General features: G+C 36.3%; 2 protein-coding genes across 4 annotated transcripts in view; one reads left to right on the top strand and one right to left on the bottom strand.

The window, feature by feature from the left end:
• Nucleotides 1-247: 247 nt before the first annotated feature.
• On the bottom strand, nucleotides 248-9,013 carry LOC135696599 (uncharacterized). The gene is made up of 3 exons (XM_065216046.2): nucleotides 8,054-9,013; nucleotides 5,736-5,875; nucleotides 248-3,246 (listed from the first exon to the last, which is right to left on the bottom strand). The coding sequence occupies exons 2-3, from the start codon at nucleotides 5,873-5,875 to the stop codon at nucleotides 1,248-1,250; spliced, it is 2,139 nt and encodes a 712-aa protein (XP_065072118.2). The 5' UTR covers nucleotides 8,054-9,013; the 3' UTR covers nucleotides 248-1,247.
• Nucleotides 9,014-9,734: 721 nt separating this feature from the next.
• The window catches only part of LOC135696597 (uncharacterized), a 47,302-nt gene continuing 36,324 nt past the window's right edge, over nucleotides 9,735-20,712 (top strand). Inside the window, exons 1-11 of one of the 3 annotated variants that reach the window (XM_089113756.1) lie at nucleotides 9,735-10,025; nucleotides 10,348-10,462; nucleotides 13,624-13,764; nucleotides 14,295-14,389; nucleotides 14,706-14,882; nucleotides 15,441-15,525; nucleotides 16,572-16,688; nucleotides 17,436-17,612; nucleotides 18,256-18,483; nucleotides 19,710-19,799; nucleotides 20,224-20,405. In XM_089113756.1, the coding sequence (XP_088969882.1) occupies nucleotides 10,399-10,462; nucleotides 13,624-13,764; nucleotides 14,295-14,389; nucleotides 14,706-14,882; nucleotides 15,441-15,525; nucleotides 16,572-16,688; nucleotides 17,436-17,612; nucleotides 18,256-18,483; nucleotides 19,710-19,799; nucleotides 20,224-20,405 (1,356 nt within the window). In that variant the 5' untranslated portion in view covers nucleotides 9,735-10,025; nucleotides 10,348-10,398. The other 2 variants (XM_089113757.1, XR_016144870.1) reach the window with 2 other exon arrangements.

Here is a 20,712-nt window from a genome sequence, read left to right as displayed (position 1 = left end):
TCTTTCAGGTTTTCTGACACGTCCATTTTTGCAATGGCCTATTTTGTAACCACATTACGTAGTCGGACTGAATATCTATCATTTTCATCTCTTTTTATAAATTGTATCCTATGTTTTAAATGAGGGAAAACAACCCTAAGGAATTTAAATTAAATGGAAATGAATGAAACGAAAGGCCCATAATTACCTATCATTCGATAAATCAAACATTCATCAAGCACGAACAGAAAAAAGTACCAATCGCGAATACATCTACAAAACTATAAATTCATATCAACATTTACGAATGTTAAGAACCTCGAATGTTAGCATCAAGCAATTTTATCCCTAAAAAAACCACGAAATCGGTTCATTTATTCAAGTATCACAATTACCCCTACGGTGCTACAATATCATAAATAGGCCTATAATAAATAAATCATCATAAAATATCAACTACGAAATTTACTACACAATATTCTACCTGGCTGATAAATTACCGAAGTTTGTGATTGATTAATCATACATGGACAATGACAAAATCCCTCTGATGACTGTAATGGCAAACAGATAAATACATCAAATATACAGTTGTTTGAAAATCATTTAAAATGCGTCTTTATTAATTCCTTGAGGTAACGGAATTGTTTCTTCTGCTTTTCAAAATTAGTCCCAATAAAACTGTTTCAACTTTACAGCAGTAATTTAGCTCGCGAACCTTAAAACAAAGCACGGAATACTACTGGATGAGTAGTTTTTTGAAACAACACCACAGCAAGCAAGCAAGCTACCTTAATCGATTAAGAAAAACCAACCTATTTAACTCCCACGTCCGTTAAGAATACGTTTGTATGTATCTGCTGATCTCAACTCTCAACTATATTGTTGATTTCATTTCTATAGATTAGCCAGCTAATCAACTCATCCCACTCTAAAGGAAAGCTTAAATCTAGTAAACTCAAACAAAAATCCAAAAGAAAGACTTGGCAGAAACGTAATGAGCTGATAAAATATAATACCTTGACTTGAAAGCAGTGTGGGCAGTGTAAATAGAGGGGTAAAGAGACCCACTGACAATTATCTTCGACACGCCCTCTTTTAGCTGAGATGGCGACTCTTAAATTTTTTTTTTTAAAAATTGGGCTAGCTAAAGTCATCACACGAGGAGGGCTGTTTGTGGCTGAAATGTAGGAAAGTGGGGAATGGCCCCCAGACCTATCAATCCCCTGCCTCTGATGATTTTCGATAAACTAAGCTTTATGGCAAAACTAGACTTCATATTTACAAGGTAGAGATGGACAATATAACCCAGCACTCACGACATAGTCAAGTTTGTCGACATCCAATCGAAAAGATTTCTTTGATAGCGTCGAATAAGGCAACAATTTACCCTCATTGTCTGTTGGTGGTGGCTCCCTTGTCTGACACAAGGTGAATAATACTGCAATACAAGCGGAGAGACAAAACAATTCTGGTACATACGAAGCTGTCCCCAAAAAACGGACCGTCGCACTTGAAACATCAACAGTCACCTGACATGCAATCTCTTCATAATTTCTTAGGTCAAGGGTAAAAACGGTCTTGTTTGGCCCACTGCAATGGACGGGAATCCACTGTTGGGGATTCAAACCAAGCATGAAAAATTCAACAGCAAGATAGCCGGGGTTGAAGAATTTCCGGTACCCTTGCCAGGAAGCCCTCAAAATTCCCCAGTCACAACTCTCGCCACGGACCACCATAGCCCTGTGAATTTGTGGATTTAAAGTTACACAGGATTTTGGTTCTATGACTTGTATAGGACTCGGAAGCGTCCCATTATCGACAACATGAGCACTGGCCACCATTTTTGAATTGAAATCGGCGACTTCAACAACAGAGACTTTGGGTAAGAGGCAGTGCACGACCCGCAGATGAAACGCGGGCTCTCCGAGACTTCCCACTATAAAATGGTCTGCATAGTGACACGCAATATCTCTTTTATCAACATGAAAAGGAATTACCACTCCAGGCAAATGAAGCAGCTCTGAAAGACTTTGATAAGACCTGAAAGTGCTTTCTTTCTTTTGAACTTGCAGTGAGTAGTCTCCAGCTTTAATGATAGGACAGCGAAGACTGAATGTACCCATGAATTGTCGCAACTCTTTGTTAGGTAATGGAGATTTCCCTGTTTTATCAATGTGACCAGCAAACTTCAAAGTAATTGACAACATGAATTCTGATATCTTCTTCCCCACCAGCGACTTTGGCGGAAAATCACATGTGGCTACGTAACTTTCGAACAGGGTTTCGCTAAGCTCTTTGTACAAGGAAATAGAAAGGCCATAGAATCTATCTGTACTCAATATAAACCTTGACTCATCAGCATCAAAATCAAACTTCTTGGAGAAAATATCTTGCAGTTTGCAGAACCCACTGTCATACACAATAAACGTTTTGGTCACTTCTGGTTCTCTTGACTCGCACTTGACAACAACCCGGTAGCTTCCTTCCTCAAAATCATTGATTCTGAGTTCTTTTGGCTGTAGATAATATGTTTTGTGAGAGTATGCTTTGTAACGGTCCGGATTACGGGCCGGAACGGGAGCTGGAGGCTTGCCACGAAACATTCCACCAGGTACTGCTATCGGCTTTTTCTTTTCCTCCCAAACCTTCTTTGCGATAGTAACTTTTGCCCAAGCTTCAGTACCTGGCAACCGCACACTATCATTATAAGTATGCGGCAAAATATAGTAAAACAATTCAATTGTTTCCTTTTTATATATCTTAGGATGTGCCATGTGCGCGTGCCAGACGAGGTCATTATCAGAATATGGCACAACTGGGACCTCTGATGATTCTTTGTAAGCCATGAGCATAAACCAGTATCTCTTTACAGCCTCTCTCAAGAAATTTTCGTCGCGAAAATGAGGCAGTGCAATCTGGTAATTGAAAATCATCTCCTTGGCAACAGCTTTCTCTAAGTCATAACCAAGGCTACTCTTAAACGATGGATCAACGGGCGGATTGGGGTCTTTCAGGTCGGCATAAAATACCTCTCCGGGGTAGGATCGGTTCCAAAGCTCTTTCGTCACCTGGATAAGCTGCGCACGTTCTTCACGTGAATATACTTTATGATTGATGACTTTACCCCCTGCATGTGTTAGGCAATCTTCCTCATAGGCAACAGGGTTCATCATGTGCACATACCAGATCCATTCAATATCAAGAGGGGCAACTAGCACTTTGTCAAGATTTTCTGCGGCAAGTGGCAACCATTTTTGCTCATACCTGCCAAAAACAGACATAAGATTAAGGAAATAAAGGATTGTATTCCTCTTTAACCCTAGTACAAGTTGCAATTATTTTGGAACTTAAGGTAACAATATTTAGAAGGTATGTGGTGGAGCTGGCGTCTTTTTAAGAATACCTCACACTTGCAGGAAAAACGTGTTACAAACAAACAAAGAGTAAAAAGCTTGCTCAATCCTATGAAATGACGATACCAACAAAATGAAGTTCTGAATGGGTTTAATGTTGGTATCAAGGAGAGAGGTGAAGATAAATGTAAAGAAATACTGGAGCTCTACCACTTGGAAGATGTATTGATACAAGCGCAGAGCTTGGTATAGTGTGGAACAACTGGCGGGAGTTTCAAACCTCATTTAAGACCAGAGGCGGAAGTAAGAATAGTTCAGATTCTATACTTCATATGTTATAGAAATATGGTTAATAACAAAAAGACGGAGGGTATAATAAGAAGATATGACAATCATTGTTTAATTGTTTCCTTGATTGATTCAAGTGCCGTCCAAGTTTCACAAAGATTTTTCGAGTTTTCTGATTGGTTTAATGCCGACGAAAAAATAAAGATGTTGACCAAAATTGTTGCTGCAGTCAACAACATCAGAAATGATTTTCAGCTTTCTTCAAACAATATAGCCTATAACAATTAAGTTTTTTTAGTTACACTGTTTCAACTTGGTCTTACTGGCTACAACGTATATCAGATATAACGTACTTCATTCATCGGTCCCTTTAAGTACGTTACAACGGGATAATACTAGATAGAAGTTCCTTGCCAAGTACGAAGGCATGATAGAAAATTGATGAAGAGGTGTAGATACGTTGTCTAAAGGAAATATGGAGAAGAATGAGACTCAAGGTTTGGCATTGTGGGTTAGTCATGTGTGAAGAAAAAAAGAAGGGTGTATACAGCCGTTTGCAGACGATGTGAAAGTACCTGGTGGGAGAATCCAGTTGGACTGCCAAACAAGACATGGAGAAGTTGAATACAGTTAGAGGTTTAATGAAATCTAAATTAACTCTGAAAGTTTAAGTATTCAGTTTTGCACTTTATCATAAATGTGAAACCAAAATAGGGAGGGGTAGGGTGATAAGAGGATTGGAAAGGCATGGCATTGGAAAGGCATCTGTGAAAATACAGGTCTGGTAGTCTTGACATAAATCACTGTCAATAGATATTGGATGCTCCACGAGCAAATGATAAATGGATTCAGGAATGGTATATTCTTGATTATATTCTAGGAAAAAGAGTAATATAATGTTGATTACAGTCAATTTTTGCATTTTCTGTTATTAGCAATTAGGTAGTTATATCTTATCAAGTATATATAAAAGAAATGAAAATTTACAGCAATGTGGCTCATGACAGGCAAGGTCATTCAAAGAAAATAATAAAAGCAGCACCACAGAAGGGACTGGGGGGCAAATCCCACCCCACTTTTTGGCAGGATCGATTTTATTGTTAGAGGAGTGCTCATATGTTGGCAATGTATTTTTGTTGCTTGGTTTTATGATTTTGAATTAGCCTTAACCAAGCATCAGTTGTGGGTAGAATTGGCATTTTCTGTTTGTATTTTTTGACAATTTCTGGCAGCAAAAAGAGTATAATGCAACCATGTGATAACATAATAGAAAGAGCAACTTTAATTGTTTTCTTGAAAGATAGTTGGACCTGCCCAAAATGTCCCATTCAAAACCTCTTTCATGGGGTACCTACTTGTAACCCTAGTCCTAATTGTACCTCAAAGGGTTGTTATTTATGAAACATTTCTCAACAAGAGTTTAATCTTATCACGAGTAAAAAGAGATGATCAATATTACACCACTAGTTATAACCACTGGTCACCAATGTCAACAAGCCCATGATATATAATCCTAAAAGGCTTAAAAGTCTATCACCAAAGTATCTTGTTACTTTATGGGTTTAAGCAACACAGTATCAGGCTTTACAAAATTAATTTCCTTGTTTGAATAGACTTCTATTTGAACATGCATTTCCTTGTTCCATGAGACCTTGGAGGATTTTTTCAAAATGAAGCATCACAATTGAGCCATTCACTTTGGTCCAGGTTAATTTATGCTCAACATCACATATCGCTTCAAAAGGTTTTATTTAGAGGTGCATGCTCCAATATCATTTGAAAACAGGTTCCACAGCCCCCAATAATTGCTGACAACTGTTCCATAACTGCTATAATAGACCATTCAGATTAGCTTTAAAAACATTTGAGAATATTTCTTGCAGTTGTTTTCTTGCAACCTTTTAGAAAGTTTTATACTTTTTTGTCTTGGGCATACTTTTGTTAAATTTGATTAATTTCATTCCTAAAATTAAATTCATTACTTTATGAGGTGGGCCTTTAACTTGAGGCCCAGGGGCAATGTGAACCCCACAGCCCATTGAGCAGCCCTGATTATGGGCACAAAATGCTTAGCAAGTTAAAGAACTAAGCAAAATTACATTACAAAATTACCTCTGTATTGCATTTTTGATGACAGGGCTCATGTAAAGTGTGTATCTTTGGTTGACTGCATTGATAAACTCATAAAGGTTCTTTGATATTTGAAGCAGATCCAATCTGCTCTGAGGCTGCTTGGCAACATCATTGCCCATCTGAAAGGAAAGGGTGATCCTGCAGTCAGAAAAACCACATTGTACGAGGATTCCTCATAGCATCAGGAGAAATGATGTTTTTTTAATAATATTTATGAATGGGCATTGTTATGTTAAAAACCATACTAAACAACTTTAAAATGGCAAAGTTAAACACAAACCACTATGTCTAAAATGCTTTTTACATAAAATAGATTCATATAAAACAAATACGGAAAGTTATCTGAAATTGTGACTATGACACCTTTTGAAGCAAATTCCCAATTTGATGACAATTTTTCTCAAAACATACAAAGTTTTCATATGCCAAAAGTTTTCCCCATTTTTAGGTTGCCTACAGAAGCATCATATGAATATAATTGATGAAATAATTAGTAGAAGCATGAGACCTTTCATCAAATGAGACCCCTTGCTCTTGGGTCATCTCTGTGTCACTGGTTTGAGCCCCTTACCACTATGTTGATGTAAATCATACGCCCCAGAAATTTATGTTCATGAAAGGAAATCAGGGACAAACCACTTCTACAATTTTAGTTAGACAGGGTATTACGATTTGTTCCCGTCCAAGTTTAAGCGACAAAAAATAATTCCCCATGCACAAAAAATACTTTTCATTCTAGTACTATATGTCAGGGGCTGATTACATGGAGCCAGCTGGTCTGGCCAACTGAGAAGGGATTCTTTTGGTTGCATTCCAGTATCAATAGCATGCTCTGTGTTTAACATTCTATTACATGGAAAAGTGTAGCCTGGTTAGAAGGATCCAGTCTTCTGCCTACCAGGCTAGATCTGCAAAGCAGGCTGAAACTAAATGTTTTTGCTCAGGTAATAATTCAAGCAGTGTCAGCCCTTCAATGCAGGATGCGAATTTAAAAAACATAAACAATACACAAATCAAACCCTAACTTTTAAACCAAACTTTTAAATCAATGCCTTAATAGCTGAAAATGGTTTCTTAGCAAGTAGTTCAACTAATAACCAGTGGTGGTGCAAGGGTAGGGCTAGGGGGGCTACATTCCCTTTGTTGGAAGCATCTAGCCCCCTTCAGAGGAAATTTTAGGCTATTGTCGGATCAAATTTGACAAAATAACGCACCAAAACTGCATATTTTAGTCATTTTAGCCCCCCTGTCGGAAGCTCTAACCCTTCTGTCAGAAGATTTCTGGCACCACCTTTGCTAATAACAAATGTTGCAACATGGCGTTCAAAACAGATTCACCCTCCAAAATTTTTACCACCAATTCTCAGGCCAGGCCAGCTTTTCATATAATTGTTAGGAAGTTATAGCTCTGGTAACCTGGCAACTGGGTACAGCCCACTCTGTGTAATAAGCCCCTAGGAATTACAAGGGAACATAATTTGAAGTAAAATAAATTTTACTTAGCTTGCAATAATGAAAAAACTTCTAAAAAAGGATACTTTTAGTATAATGGTAATCTTAAATGATTTTCAAAACCAAACATGACCACAGCAAAAGATTTCTACTTAATCCTGGCTAATACATTTCGGTATGGAATGCTTATTGTCAGTGGGTGATGATAATCCATCCATGGAATTTTCATAACAGAACTGACACCTCAAAACACGTTAAGTGCTCTCCACCAGGCAACTTTGTTTTGAAAGAGTTGCAAATTACACCTAATATTAGCAGTTAGTTGTTATATAAAGTTTGGATTTATATATCTTTATTCACAATAAAACTGCTAGTTTTGATCGTGTAGAGACCAGATTCCGCAAAATCAAAGAAACTAAGGAAATTTGTGTTGATTAACTCGTTGTTGGGACGCCTAGCGAGGCATCTACGTGCCTAGTTGACAAGATCTTTGCCTCTCGTTGTTTACTGAGACAAGCACAAATTGACCCAAGCAGCTTAACCATTTTCATTGCAATTTGTTTTGTAATCATGGCTCACAACGGGCAATATAAAACAGTTTGATGTAACATGCAAACAACACATACCTGGAAAATTTTCATATGTAAGTTTCATGTCAAAACAAACAGAACTGAAAACGTAACGTTATGCAAATAGTCCCTCGGGTTTCGTTAGAATTTGGATAAAGTGGATTAGCTAAGTTGTACAAAATAACAATGCTACAGCCGTTGTTCAAACACATAAATGATACTTATATTGGATTTTCTATGGCCAAATGGCAGGTCTCAGGCCGCCCATCTTCTTACCTTGCAAATGCAACACGTTGCAATAAACAAACAAGTGATTCAAGATTCTAGCTAGCTGCGATACAACAAACTGCAAAAGGCTGACAGCAAAATCCTGCTGCTATCACAAGATTTTTGCGATGCAGATCACAATTCATCAGCTTTGCGAACAAGCCTTCGTTTACAACTTCATTGACTTGACTCCATATTCTAAATCAAATCCGTCGCTGGGCAGCGTCAATTCCGTGATTTTAATTGTTGACATTATGCATGCTATTTAGTCACCGCTAAATACGTCACTTCCTGTTTGGAGCCCCAGATCCCCTACAAAAGAAATACTTTAGGATACATCCCTAGCCAGGACGCAAGGCGCCCTTTAAAGGCAAGTGGAATCAAGTAAAAGAGATAAGCAAGTTTGTTTTATTAAGGAAGATGGCTATCAGATATTATCCAAAAAATGCAACCAAGCAGGGGCTTAATTCAAACAAAGAATCTTGCAATCCTCTAAAAACACTATCTCTTTAATAAACGGGGTCGCGTAGTAACGAAATTACCCTTGTCGAAGAATATAGAATCATATTTGATTTTAAAGAACTTTTCAAAGCTTTCACAACCATTGTATAAATGTAGCAAAAGATCTTATTTTAGAAAAATTCTTTAACATTTTACAAGCTGACCCTTTGTAGACGATTTCGATAGTAAAGATTAAAATAGTCCACATCTAACGCGACTTGTAAGCCGCTTTGGCGCATTTTCAGGGGCGTCGCGACCGGGGTATGTAGGGGGGTGTCACACCCCCAATAGTATCTGAATAGGAAATTTCAGGTAAACCCCGCTCGGTGGAAGAAACGCTTTAGGTATTTCAGAGACCTTCCTGTCATGAAATCGATAAAGGATAAAGCAAAGGGAGTTGCTCCGTTGGTTAAATATGATATTCCTTGATATGAATGTAGGTAAACAAACTAAATATTTGAAGATTTGAATGTTTCTTGTTGGCCCTCTTTATGTAAAATTGTGCCTTGTATCCATTTCCCCTAAAGTTTCTCGATAGAAGCGTCAACTGCGATTTACTGTGAGCTCCAGATTTTTTTAACATTCAAAAGGCATGCTAAGATGGAAAGAGGGATCTAAAATGACAACCAGTGCTGCTTGTTACCTAGCTTTAGAAGTAGCTGACAACATGGTATTTTTCAAGACCACGGTAAAATGTACCAGTTGTTTTTCAATTTGTTTGCAAAAAAATATTTTTTAATAGGATTAAGAGGATTGCTTTAGTAAAATTTGCTTAAAAGAGTGCATTTTCAAAGGAATTAGAAGCGTCAAAATTCGAAAATCTTCTCCTCCATCGGGGGCGACCGTGGTGCCGCCTCCCAATATAGATGTAAAATGTTGCTTAAATCGATTGATTCTCAGGACCTTTAAAAAGCAGAGGATGGCCAATGGTGCGACGTATATCGGTTAAATCTTTCGTTCTTTTCTTTCGATAAAATCGTCCCGGCAGCTACATAACTTGCATGCTAACAACTGCATAATAATTAACGCGTGACATGGGCGTAATCTTTCACAAGAACTATCCCAGAGGTCTTCCAAAACTGATAAATCTCCTATAAATATCTCAAAACGACTAAGGGCAAAACGAAGGCGACAAGATCTTTCACAAGCATCTTGCCCCTAAAACGGTGCAGGCCTAAACTGCTTTCTCTTGCTGCTACTTTTCCATGATTCTTACTGCCTAAGATGAGGTACGGGGCCCCCATATATACTGAACTAAAAACAATAGACATACGTAAATAAAACGGTGAAAGGAAGTAATCTACTTAGTAACGAGCGGGGTGGGGTAGCGCGATATCCTAAAATACTGGGTTGCTATGGCGATCTACTTAACATGCTGATAATTGACGTAGGTATGAAGTTACTCAAAGATTATCCTAATACACGTGATAGAAAAATGCGGAACGAGCAAGGAAAGTTACAGATAAACAAGAGTGATTAGGTAAGGAAAATTAAACGAATGGACTAGAGAGAAAGGCCTAAAATTAGCAGTATTACATAGAGATTTGACAAAGCTATTAGGAATCTCCGTTATTATCATATAAAAATGAAAGTTGCAAATTATATACAGAGTTAGATTGACAAAATGTATTGCAGAGGTTTGTGAGAGCAACTAAGAATTTCAGGCAATAATTTTTTAATCAGATAAATTTGTAGTCCACCCCCCCCCCCAACAAGGCTTGCCTCGCGACGGCCCTGTGCTTTTTACACCAAGCAGTCAGCATTTGAAGTCTCAGGTGTCAACCAAAACCTTTGTTTTTTAGAATCAGACCATGAAGGATCAAGGAAGTAAAGTGGAGTTGTTTTAATCAACGATGGCGTACATAATTCCGTCTTCGCTTTTAATGATAGCGATGTTTATTTTGAAATTTGCCAAAGGTTAGTATAAGTTTTCATAATATTTCCCCTGTTTTAACTGTTCATCTCAAAACAAACTCAACTCAAACTTTTCATTTCAACGATTCATAGAATTATTTGGAACTGAAATGAATTATTTTGTGTCTAATGCAGGGCCTATTTTAGTGTGCAGTATTACACACTTTGTGCAGTATTAATTTAAAAATGTGCAGTATTGATTTCGAAAATGTGCAGTATTGAATTTTAGGATTTGTGAAAATGTCTAATTGCCGCTATCCCAGATTCTCGCTTTGTTCACAAAATGTGAATTTTCCCCGTCAGTTCGATATATAGGTCATGTATTGCAAATCTCGTATGACCATCGGAAAGACTCTCTAATCAAAACTTAAAACAAAACGAAATGACTAGAAATTTCCAAAAATTGCAACAACAAAATTTCCTATAAAAAATGTAGTTATAAATGTGCAGTATTAAAAATTTCTTAAAATAGGCCCTGGTCTAATGGATAGCCATATGATGTCGAGGGGCAGACAGAAAGAGCTAAAAAAGAGCTACCAAAGCCATAGGCCTAGCGTAGGCCTAGATTGTGTTTATGACGTCATTACTTTATTTTTCTTAAATTGAGAAGAACAATATAACTGAATATCAAGAGAATTCAATAATCTGAGAAATATATCAAATCTAGAGTAGATGTATTCGAAGCAGATGGATGTTGAAGTATTATGAACAATAAACAACAAGCCATTCTTTCACAAAAAGTTCAAGAAATTAAAATATTCAACAAAAATGTATCAACTGACTGATCATATATTGATGTATAATAATTAGAAATATTATAGATGAAGTTTGAATATAATGCAAAAGAATGAAAACATGAACATTGCAAAATAAATAAGTTGAAATTTTATTGTTTGTTATTCCATTTCTTGTCTTCAGAACAAATAATGGTTTTGATAAGTTGAACCGCTTTATGAAAAATCAGTAGCTTAACTCCTAGTGAATTCATCTTGGTCTTAACTTGTTCTGTGTAACTGAAAGTGCACATCTTATAGAAGCTGTTTGATCTTACGGCTCTAATCTAGAAATATCTGATTTAGAAAACTGTGAATAGTGATTGCCTCATCCATATATTTGCTCCATGAAATATAGTTGCATTCCATATATTTGTTTTATTTTATTTATATTTTATTTATTTTATCTGTATCCTCACCCAAGTAGAGCATTTAAACAAACCAACTTGATAAAACTTTGATTTTGGTACACAAATTTAACATACACAGGAATTTTTGGTAGTAAGAAGCATGTCACTAGCTAATGGAGAAACAGTGGCTATCATTTCTTTTAGTGTGCCCCTTGAACTGCTGAAGCTTTGAAAATTGAGAAATTCTTTTGGTTATATATTGAAAACTGATAGTGATTCATTTTGCGTTTTTATCTTTATGAAAACAAATCAAACATCATGCAGAAACCATGCATTTTAAAATGTCATTGCGTTTTCAAATATGATTGTGGTTTCAAACATCATTGCGTCTTCAAATATCAATGCGTTTTCAAATGTCATTGCGTTTTCAAATATCATTGCATTTTCAAATGATTTCCCTCTCAAAACTGTTTTTGTATATGTTTTTATTTTTGATAACAGATTTACCCTTTCATGTAGATGGTACATAATAGGTATGGCATGATAAATAATTATTCATCTGAAAAAGTATTCTTGTAGACGTGGTCTTAAAAATGGATATAGAATCAAGTTAAGAATATCATCAGATTTGTGGTATTTCCTCTTGTACAAATCTTATAAATCATATTATTTGAGATAATATCATTTGAGAAAATGGTTTAAGTTTGATAAATGTTATTTTAAACATTATTTTGCTTTGTGAAGATTGAATAAATGCATCTCTGTTTATTTCTGAACTAGAAATATTTTCTCAGCATTTATTTGAGACCAAACTCTATTCAAGGTCCAGCCTTGAGTAAATATGTTTTAGGTTCCTATAAAAATACTACAGTACATTCCTTTTTCTGCACTTCCCTTTTCCTTTCCTTTCCTTTCCTTTCCTTTCCTTTCCTTTCCTTTCCTTTCCTTTCCTTTCCTTTCCTTTCAAATGGACTCAAGTGCAAAACTATTTATTGTGCAGTTGCCTTTCTTTATAATTCACTCTCATAAATGACAAATGATGGCAAAATTTGCCCAAACAAGAGATATTCAACGAGGCAGTCTTTACAATTAGTTGTGCCTATAGCCAGAGTCTACTGTAAAAGATTTTCTAATGGCAAAAACAGATTTTTAATTTCACCATGATTATTTCAGATCGCCCAAAGTGCAAAATCTTGAGGTTTATGTTTTCTTCAGGGAAATTTATAAGATTGAAATAAAAATGTATATATATGATGAATAGCTTGTACATCAAGGCAGTAGATTGACACTTTGAATATTAACTTCAAATGTAGATTATCAACTTGACCGAGTTCTCATTCATTGTCTCTTGGATTAAGTCTAGCAATTTGCTTTAACTTTAGTTTATTTCCATAAGGTTGATATTTGTTTTACCTAGAATGGTTTCATGATCAAATAAAAAATTTGTGAAAAGCAGATCCAGCTTTTGTTTGAAACCATGTAGAAGCTTTTTATAAATACTGATGCTAAATATATTTAAAACCCTGTTAATAAAACATGAAAATTCCATGGCCCTCATGGCCAAAATATCATTATTGATGTGCACCATATGATTGGCTAAACAAATTTCTCTTTTACTATACTACCATGTTAGATTTTGAGAACTCTGAAAAAAGTCAAGCATTTTAACTAAAAGAATGAGATAGAAACATTATGATTAACAGCCAATCTGGCAAATCAACCCAGGCCCATAGCCAAAGGGTGGTGGGGTGGCATTAAGCAAGAGAATACCAGCTGTTTTCCACCCCGATAATTTTGTCTTTAAGTTTCCTAATGGGTTTTTCATAGCTTTTATTGGATTGCCATAACAGTTCGAGTTAAGTTAATACTGACGGAAGGAAACTTGTTTATTTGGACCTCTTATTATCCCATATATTTCCCATATATTGTTTATTTGGGTCTCTTTTAAGAATATTCCTGGCACTCAAAAGACATTTAGCTGCTAAGCAAAAACCTATGCTGAGTGTATTACTCTTTGAAGTTTTTATTTAATTTTCTTTAGGTCAGTATGTGCCAAAATGGTCATGTGATTTTGAAGATGGTTTATGTGATTGGTACAAAGTTGATGTCAATGGGTTTGGTTGGAAACACAGTGCTGACAGTCCGTACAAAATCAAAGATCATACAAAAGACAGTGTCAATGGTAAGATTGATTCATTTGGATTTATATTCTGTAGATTAAATTACTGGTCTCTTATACTTTATATAGTATATTTCAGTTATTGCAACATGCATCCTTACATATATCCAGTGCTGTTGAAACTAGGTACCAATTGGGGGGGGGGGGGGTAGTGCAAATGAATTATGGCTGAGCACCTCTGTTTTCAGAAAAAAACTAGAAGAGTTTCAAGAGAATCTTCACTACATTAACTTGCATTTTCAGAAAGCTCTGCTTATTTAGGGAAGTGATTTATGTCTTTCCTTACTCCAGTCCCTAGCATATATTGGGGCTTGCGGGCCAAGGATCACAAATAATTTATAAAGAGTTATTGTATTCTTTGATATTTTGTGAGATAACACTCTGCCCCCAAATAATCTGCCTCTTGCTTAGGTCCTTCTAGTTCTTCTATATTGATGCCTTATATATTTCCCAGAGAAGCAGGCAAATTTATTAGATGGCTAGCACCTTCTATTGCACTAATCAAACTAACTCTAACAACCTATTTTTCATAGGCTCAGTTGCAGTTCTAGCACTAACTTGGGTGAGATTTGGTGATGCTGGGAAGCTAGTCTCACCATTATTCAGACCAGCAAATGGCTCTTGTAAGGTATGTTTTATAATATTATTGCTACAAACAATGTAGAATTCTTTTGTACACCACAATTAATTCTCAAGGTCGAATTCAACTATCTCTTGCCCTCTCCAGTGAAAAGGATTTTATTTAATACCATTTTTTACAAAATTAAGGTAAACAATTTGGCCAGAGCTTGTATCATCACATTTTCATTGCCCATCTTTTTATGACTTACAAAAATGTAACTGATTTTTTTAGAATTATAAAAGAAAGTGCCTAGATTCATTTGGTTTTACCTTATTTGTACATCAGACTGTGTACATATAAGTTTTCGGCTTTTCTTTTTCAGATGGTTTTCTACTACAAGGTGATAAGGGATATAGATTATTATTACCTTTACCTTAAAGTAGAAAAGGTTATTAAAAAAATGGATGGTATTTCACGTGTGCGTTTATTCCGTGCTTCGATTCGAGATCATTATTGGAAAAGAGGCGAAGTGACGCTAAATAGCGATGTTGATTTTCAGGTGAGAGTATCTTCAATTAATTCTATGCCTATTTTCAATGAATTGACCTATCTGTTATTGAATGAAACAGAATCATGGGTCTTTTTATGACATTGTGCAATTCATGAACCAAACTAGGAAGGAAATCTGAATGATATCACGAGGGACAATATGATTGTCTTACCCATAAACCATAGTGTACCCTTAGAATAGATATGAAGGAAATGTAGATATGTACTTACAAGTCTTTAAGTCAGTTCTAGTTATATTCCTTCCATTTTAAATGGGGATGTTTTGATGGCTGATGTAACTATTTACATATGCCGGCTAAACATTGATTGTTTACTTATTTTTCCAAAATATATCATAGTTTTCATTTCGGTCTCTAACGTCCAAGATTTCAACAGTCGGAGGCCAAAAAGTCTGAATGATAATTTTGATAAAATTTAACCTGCTGACACCAAAAACCAGAGTCTTGATATTTAACGATAACTATAACTCGTCGAAAGGGTTCAAATCGACTATTCGCGCGTGCGTGTTTTCGTGTAGGAAGTTAGTTAATAAAGTTCTCTATTGCAGGTGGAGATTACTGGAAGTTCGCATTATGTGGATGGGATAATAGCTCTAGATGACGTCATGTTCACCGAAGGCTGTTTTACACAAGGTAAAGATAATCTTTTTAAGGATTTATGTTTCATCTCGAAGCCCACGCTGAACTGTCCCACGTGCTACTGATGGCTTCTAGCGCAAGTGCCATGAGATAACTTAAAGGCATTGGGTCATAATAATAGGAGTAGATACACCCAAATAATTCGAGTCATGACTTTCGTGCTGCAATCCTATTGGTGGGCTTAGCACTGATCACATGAACTCGCCTCGTACTGATTTATGCCGAAACCATAGAGTACCCTATAGCAGCCATTCTTAACCTCCGGCCCGTGGGCCTACTCAGGCCCGCAACAAGATTTCATCCGGCTTGCCGAATGCTTTTGCCATAAAACCCCCTATAGAGAAGGCCTATTAATATGACTCAATGCCTTCAAGTGTCTTATCCATCGTATGGAACGTAAAGCCCTCGAAAGACTCCTGTTCTGACTTATTTTCATTTAGAATATTTTGGCTATTTTTGTTTTTTATTATCCTTCAACAAATAAGATACATTGAAGACAAAATATATATAAAATGAATGCGTTCAAAATTTCCTAACTACAGCAAAAATATTATTTCCATTGGTGCTGATCATCGAGGAAGTCGTACTACTTTACCGACACAAAAAAAATTTGTTTAGTTCGCGAATTGAATGAAGGGGTTACATACCGTAACTGCACTGTCATAAAACCTTTTCCTTATGTGCTCAAATCCCTTTGATGCATAGACTGCAGAAGCTGGACTGCAAAATATTTCCTATAAGATATCCAATCAATTTTTCTTTCCCGTAGCTCAGCTTTGGTCTCAAACGTCTTAGTAGAGCTGTCGCCTTCACCTTGAAAATCGTTGTGTCCCCTTTTCAGAAAGCCAATTTCGTAAAAGCGCCTATATTCCCGACTTTTGATTTTTCCTCTATCGCATCTGCTTCTGTAATAAATTGTATCAACTCAAAAGGAAAGATCTCTACATCAAACTGTAGTTCCATAAACTGAGCGTCAAGCAATGTCTGTACCGTAACGTTTAGTGCAAGAAATGAAAGGTTTGGATTTATTTTTCTTTCAGAGCTAACGCCAATTAAAATTGTCAAGCCGCAGTCATTACCCAAATACAATTTTCCAGAGGGTGTGTTTTACGAGAAGACAGGCAACAGCTGGTCAATTGTTTGCGATAAAGACAAGGGTATGTTAATTTTACGGACAGTCTTACTCTGGTAGACTTATCATATTCTGGAAATGAGCACGATGTGAAATGCTAAAGAAAATGGGAACAAATGGCTTTCCTATAACCAGAGTCTTGAAAAGTTGTTAACTTTCCTCTAGATAAAAACGTCCCAGAAGGCAAACATTCCTCACAAAACAATAGAAAGTGGGCGTGGCTTGGGTGTGTCATATGAGCTTCTATTGTCTTTTGTGGACCCTCCTCCGGTCAGTGGCCGTGCGGTTGTAATGTTTTCCTGCCTATAACTTTATCAAAGGGGGGGGGGGGGGGTCTTGCCTACCTTTTAGCATTAACAAAAAAAAACTTGGCTATCTTTGGTATTAACAAAGAGGCTGGGCCCAAGCTTTCTTAGTACTGCATCCTTGAATGCCAAAAGACGAGTGTTGAAACAACGATAAACCCCATAGACATAGATCTTCAAAACATTAATGAGACGATATCAAATATTGACGTAGGTATTAACATTTTTGAATTTTTGTGTATCTAAGGAAAATATCAAACGATTTTGCAAAGAGGGTGGGAAGCTTTACACTTAGACAGTTTACAGTCATGTGAAACAGATGTATTATATTTTAAAAATATAAAATGTGTCTATACTTTGGAACGTGTTATTCAAAGCAAACCACATTGAAATCTGTTTTACCTTGAGTCTTCTACGTTCTGTGGGATCTTCAATTCTCTCTGCTTACCATGTCCTACCTCTTTCAGCACTAGCAGCTTGCAGATATCTTGGATGCAACGGTTTGGCAAATAGCACCTTGGTAGCAAGAGGTTTTAAGTCAGGCCAGAAGACTTGCCTTTTGAGCAACAACACGCTCTCTAATTCAAGCAGCTGCCACAATTCAACTGGCTGCATTTATGCTACCTTCTGGAGATGCAAATCAGGTATACCCAGCGTTGCCACTAGAATGTTTTGTATACAATGCTAGTTTAGAACTCTTTTAATCCCAACTTTATCAGGATAAAGTTATCTTGCATTTGCACAACCTGTATGGTTCTGTACCGTTCATATAGTCTGTTTATCTTTCCCTCTTGTATTGTAGCTGTAACACCGTTCCTCCTAGATTGCAACTTCCAGTCTCCTTTTTTACTTTTCAAAAAGAGGGGAAGCCCAAAAAGCTGGTAAAATCTCACGAGAAATATAAAATATTTAAAGCGCTTGGATAATTTGATAAATCTAGAATATGAAAATGCCTTTTTGTTCATATTTAAACATCCATAGAAATATCATGTGGATTTTTGTCAACTCGATCAGCGTTCTACAAGAATGTCAATACATAAGTCAGAAGGCATCTTTTTGCGTATCGTATGCTAATAAAGTGGAATACTTTGTCTTCTTTATAAATATAAAGATCAGATTCTGTTCCATCTCTGTCTATTATTTTAATGAAGATTTTGTCATGCTCTTCAATTGTTATACGTTACGTTTAGGTATGATATACGTTTATGATATAATTAAGGACGGTCCATTCTTTGAAAGATTGTCTTACTATCTTACTATCTTAAAGCTGGTATCATCTTTTTACAGATTATATCATGACATGTCCCCGTCTTACCCACAACACCTGTACCAGTGGCGCTGGAAGCCTAAAGTGTTACGATCGCAATCATAGATGTGACTTCCATAAGGATTGTCCAGGGAGTGAAGATGAAGAGGACTGCATAGAATACAAAAGATGTGATTTTCAAAACGATTTCTGCAATTGGATACCATCTAAGCATACCAATTTAGAATGGCAGCGCACAAAATCAAGAGGTTCGTATACCACACTATTTCTGTAATTTTTCTAATAAATTGAATTACAGGTGACTACATAGGGTGGTAGACTTAACGCCATTGCAGTCTTTTAATGAGACAGAATTTGTCAGTAAACCCAAAGCCTGAAAATGCGACGGCCCAACAATCCAAAGTGGATCAAATTTGAACTAGTGATAGAATACCAAAATGTGACGTCATAGAAGCAATGTAATTTTAAAATGTTTGCCTACATAGTCTGAAAAAACACAATGAAATATCTGTGTAATTGCAAAGTCTTTTATTTGTTGACAAGTAAAAAGCAAGTTAAAGAAACGAGCTTACATAGTAATTAAGAGTATTGGTGGCTTTGTAAAAAGTCAACATTTTGAGCCATAGTAAAGCTTTTCTTCTGACATTCTTCCTCAAAACTTCAGAACATTTATCAAAACAATACACTAGAAAATATTTGTTTTGTATTTACCCAGTTCTGGATCGAAATAGGTCAATCAGAAACGCGAGCACTTGACTTTTTTGGTTGCCCAACCATTGCCGCTTGGCTATTGAAAATGTTACCATGTTTTATACTCTGAAGAGTTTCAGACGAAAATCTTCACTTTGACTCAAATGTTTGCTTTTACAAAGACGTTTTAAATTTTTTACCACGAAGATATTGCTTGCATAAGTGTTGTTTTGGCCTGGTTCATTAATTTTTTAACAAGACCAAACTACAGTGATTTGATTGAGAAAAAGCCCATGCTCATCTGTAATTATCTCAGCCAATTTGTAACACAGCAAATTTGAAGATATTTTACAATGCTCTTTCAGGGAATGTGATCCTTGCGATCCAGTTCAAAATGTCAAAACCATGACGTTATTCACTTCAGAACTCTATTTCTCTTCGTTATTACCCTTGTTTGGGTCTAATATTAATGATTCAAGCTTTTGATAGTGAATGTGTGACATCGGCGAGAAACATGAAATCTAGAATCAGCAGGGAAAATAAGGGCCTCAATACCATGCAATTTTGAAGTGTCACTTCCCTTGAATGTTGTCTTGGCATTTAAAAATCCAACCTTTTGTATTGGCTGAAGTTGTTTCCTTTCTTTCTTTCCTTCCAACGAAATGATGGTTGATGATTTGTAGAGAAGGCTTTCCAAAGTTTTGATAAAATTGTTCAAGTTTCAATCAAGCACGAAAATTTGGAAGGTGTTATGAAGCAGAAACATTAATTTTTTTTCTTTCAGAAGGCAATCACTACTATTTGAAAGCCGACAATTCACATTCTCTTCATACAAATGATCAGGGAAAATTGCTGTTAAAAGATACCATTGAAGGTATTTGACTAGTTTCTTCTTCTGTTTACGAAAGGCTTCTTCGTTTTTTTTGTGAAACTTGCGTGAAGTTATCTTTGTGTCATAATGACTGAGGGGTCGTAGTTAATGAACAGCAGACCAGTATTATACGAGTAAGTAAAAACAGCGGGAAAAGGAACCAATTTTACTGAAAATGTTTTATATACCTCCAAGAATACAAGTTGATTTCTAACAATGCTTAAAAATTACTCTTAACTGGTGTTCCCCTATTTATAAAGAACCATACAGTAGATTCGATTTTAAGAATTTATTGCAGCAATTTCTGCTTTGTCAAAACACATTTTGCATTTTTGAGAGTGCTTTTTCCTTATTGCATTGTAGCCATTACCTTTTCTTTGCAATGTACAATTCCGCATGTTATTTAACCTATTTTTTCGTTCGGAAGGCTCCCCCAACGTCACTTGTGTGTTGCGCTTTTCGTATCAAACAAGCAGATACTGGAGAGGAATTCTGCGGGTTTTCTCGCTCACAAGCAACACCGACAGGGTAATCCATTCGATCAGCACCCCGCACCGGCAAGGCTGGGCAAGACAGAACCTTATCTTACGTACTCGCGGCAATTTTAGGGTGCGTACTTTCTTCGAACAATATATCAAAGCATATTTTTAGTATATCCAACTCCCCCCATTTTAACGTTAAGTTTTGACGTTAAATGGCTTAATGTAAACATTTTGCCATTGTAAGCTGCTAAAGGAACGCAGAAAAGGCATCAACAATTTTCAGGAGGGAGGCAGTTGGTGGTCAAACTTTTTAAACTAACATTGATATCTTTGAAAAGTTGTTTGATGCCTGCTGTAGTAGTTATTATTATTATTATTATTACCATCACTGTCTGACGTTATGTGCCTGCGCATATGATTTGATCTCCCAGACA

This window comes from Rhopilema esculentum, chromosome 18 (assembly GCF_057945365.1).
Source record: "Rhopilema esculentum isolate cy_ngs chromosome 18, ASM5794536v1, whole genome shotgun sequence".
NCBI classification, from domain to species: domain Eukaryota; kingdom Metazoa; phylum Cnidaria; class Scyphozoa; order Rhizostomeae; family Rhizostomatidae; genus Rhopilema; species Rhopilema esculentum.
Note: the sequence above shows the minus strand (reverse complement) of the source record. Positions and strands in the feature narration are given on the sequence as shown.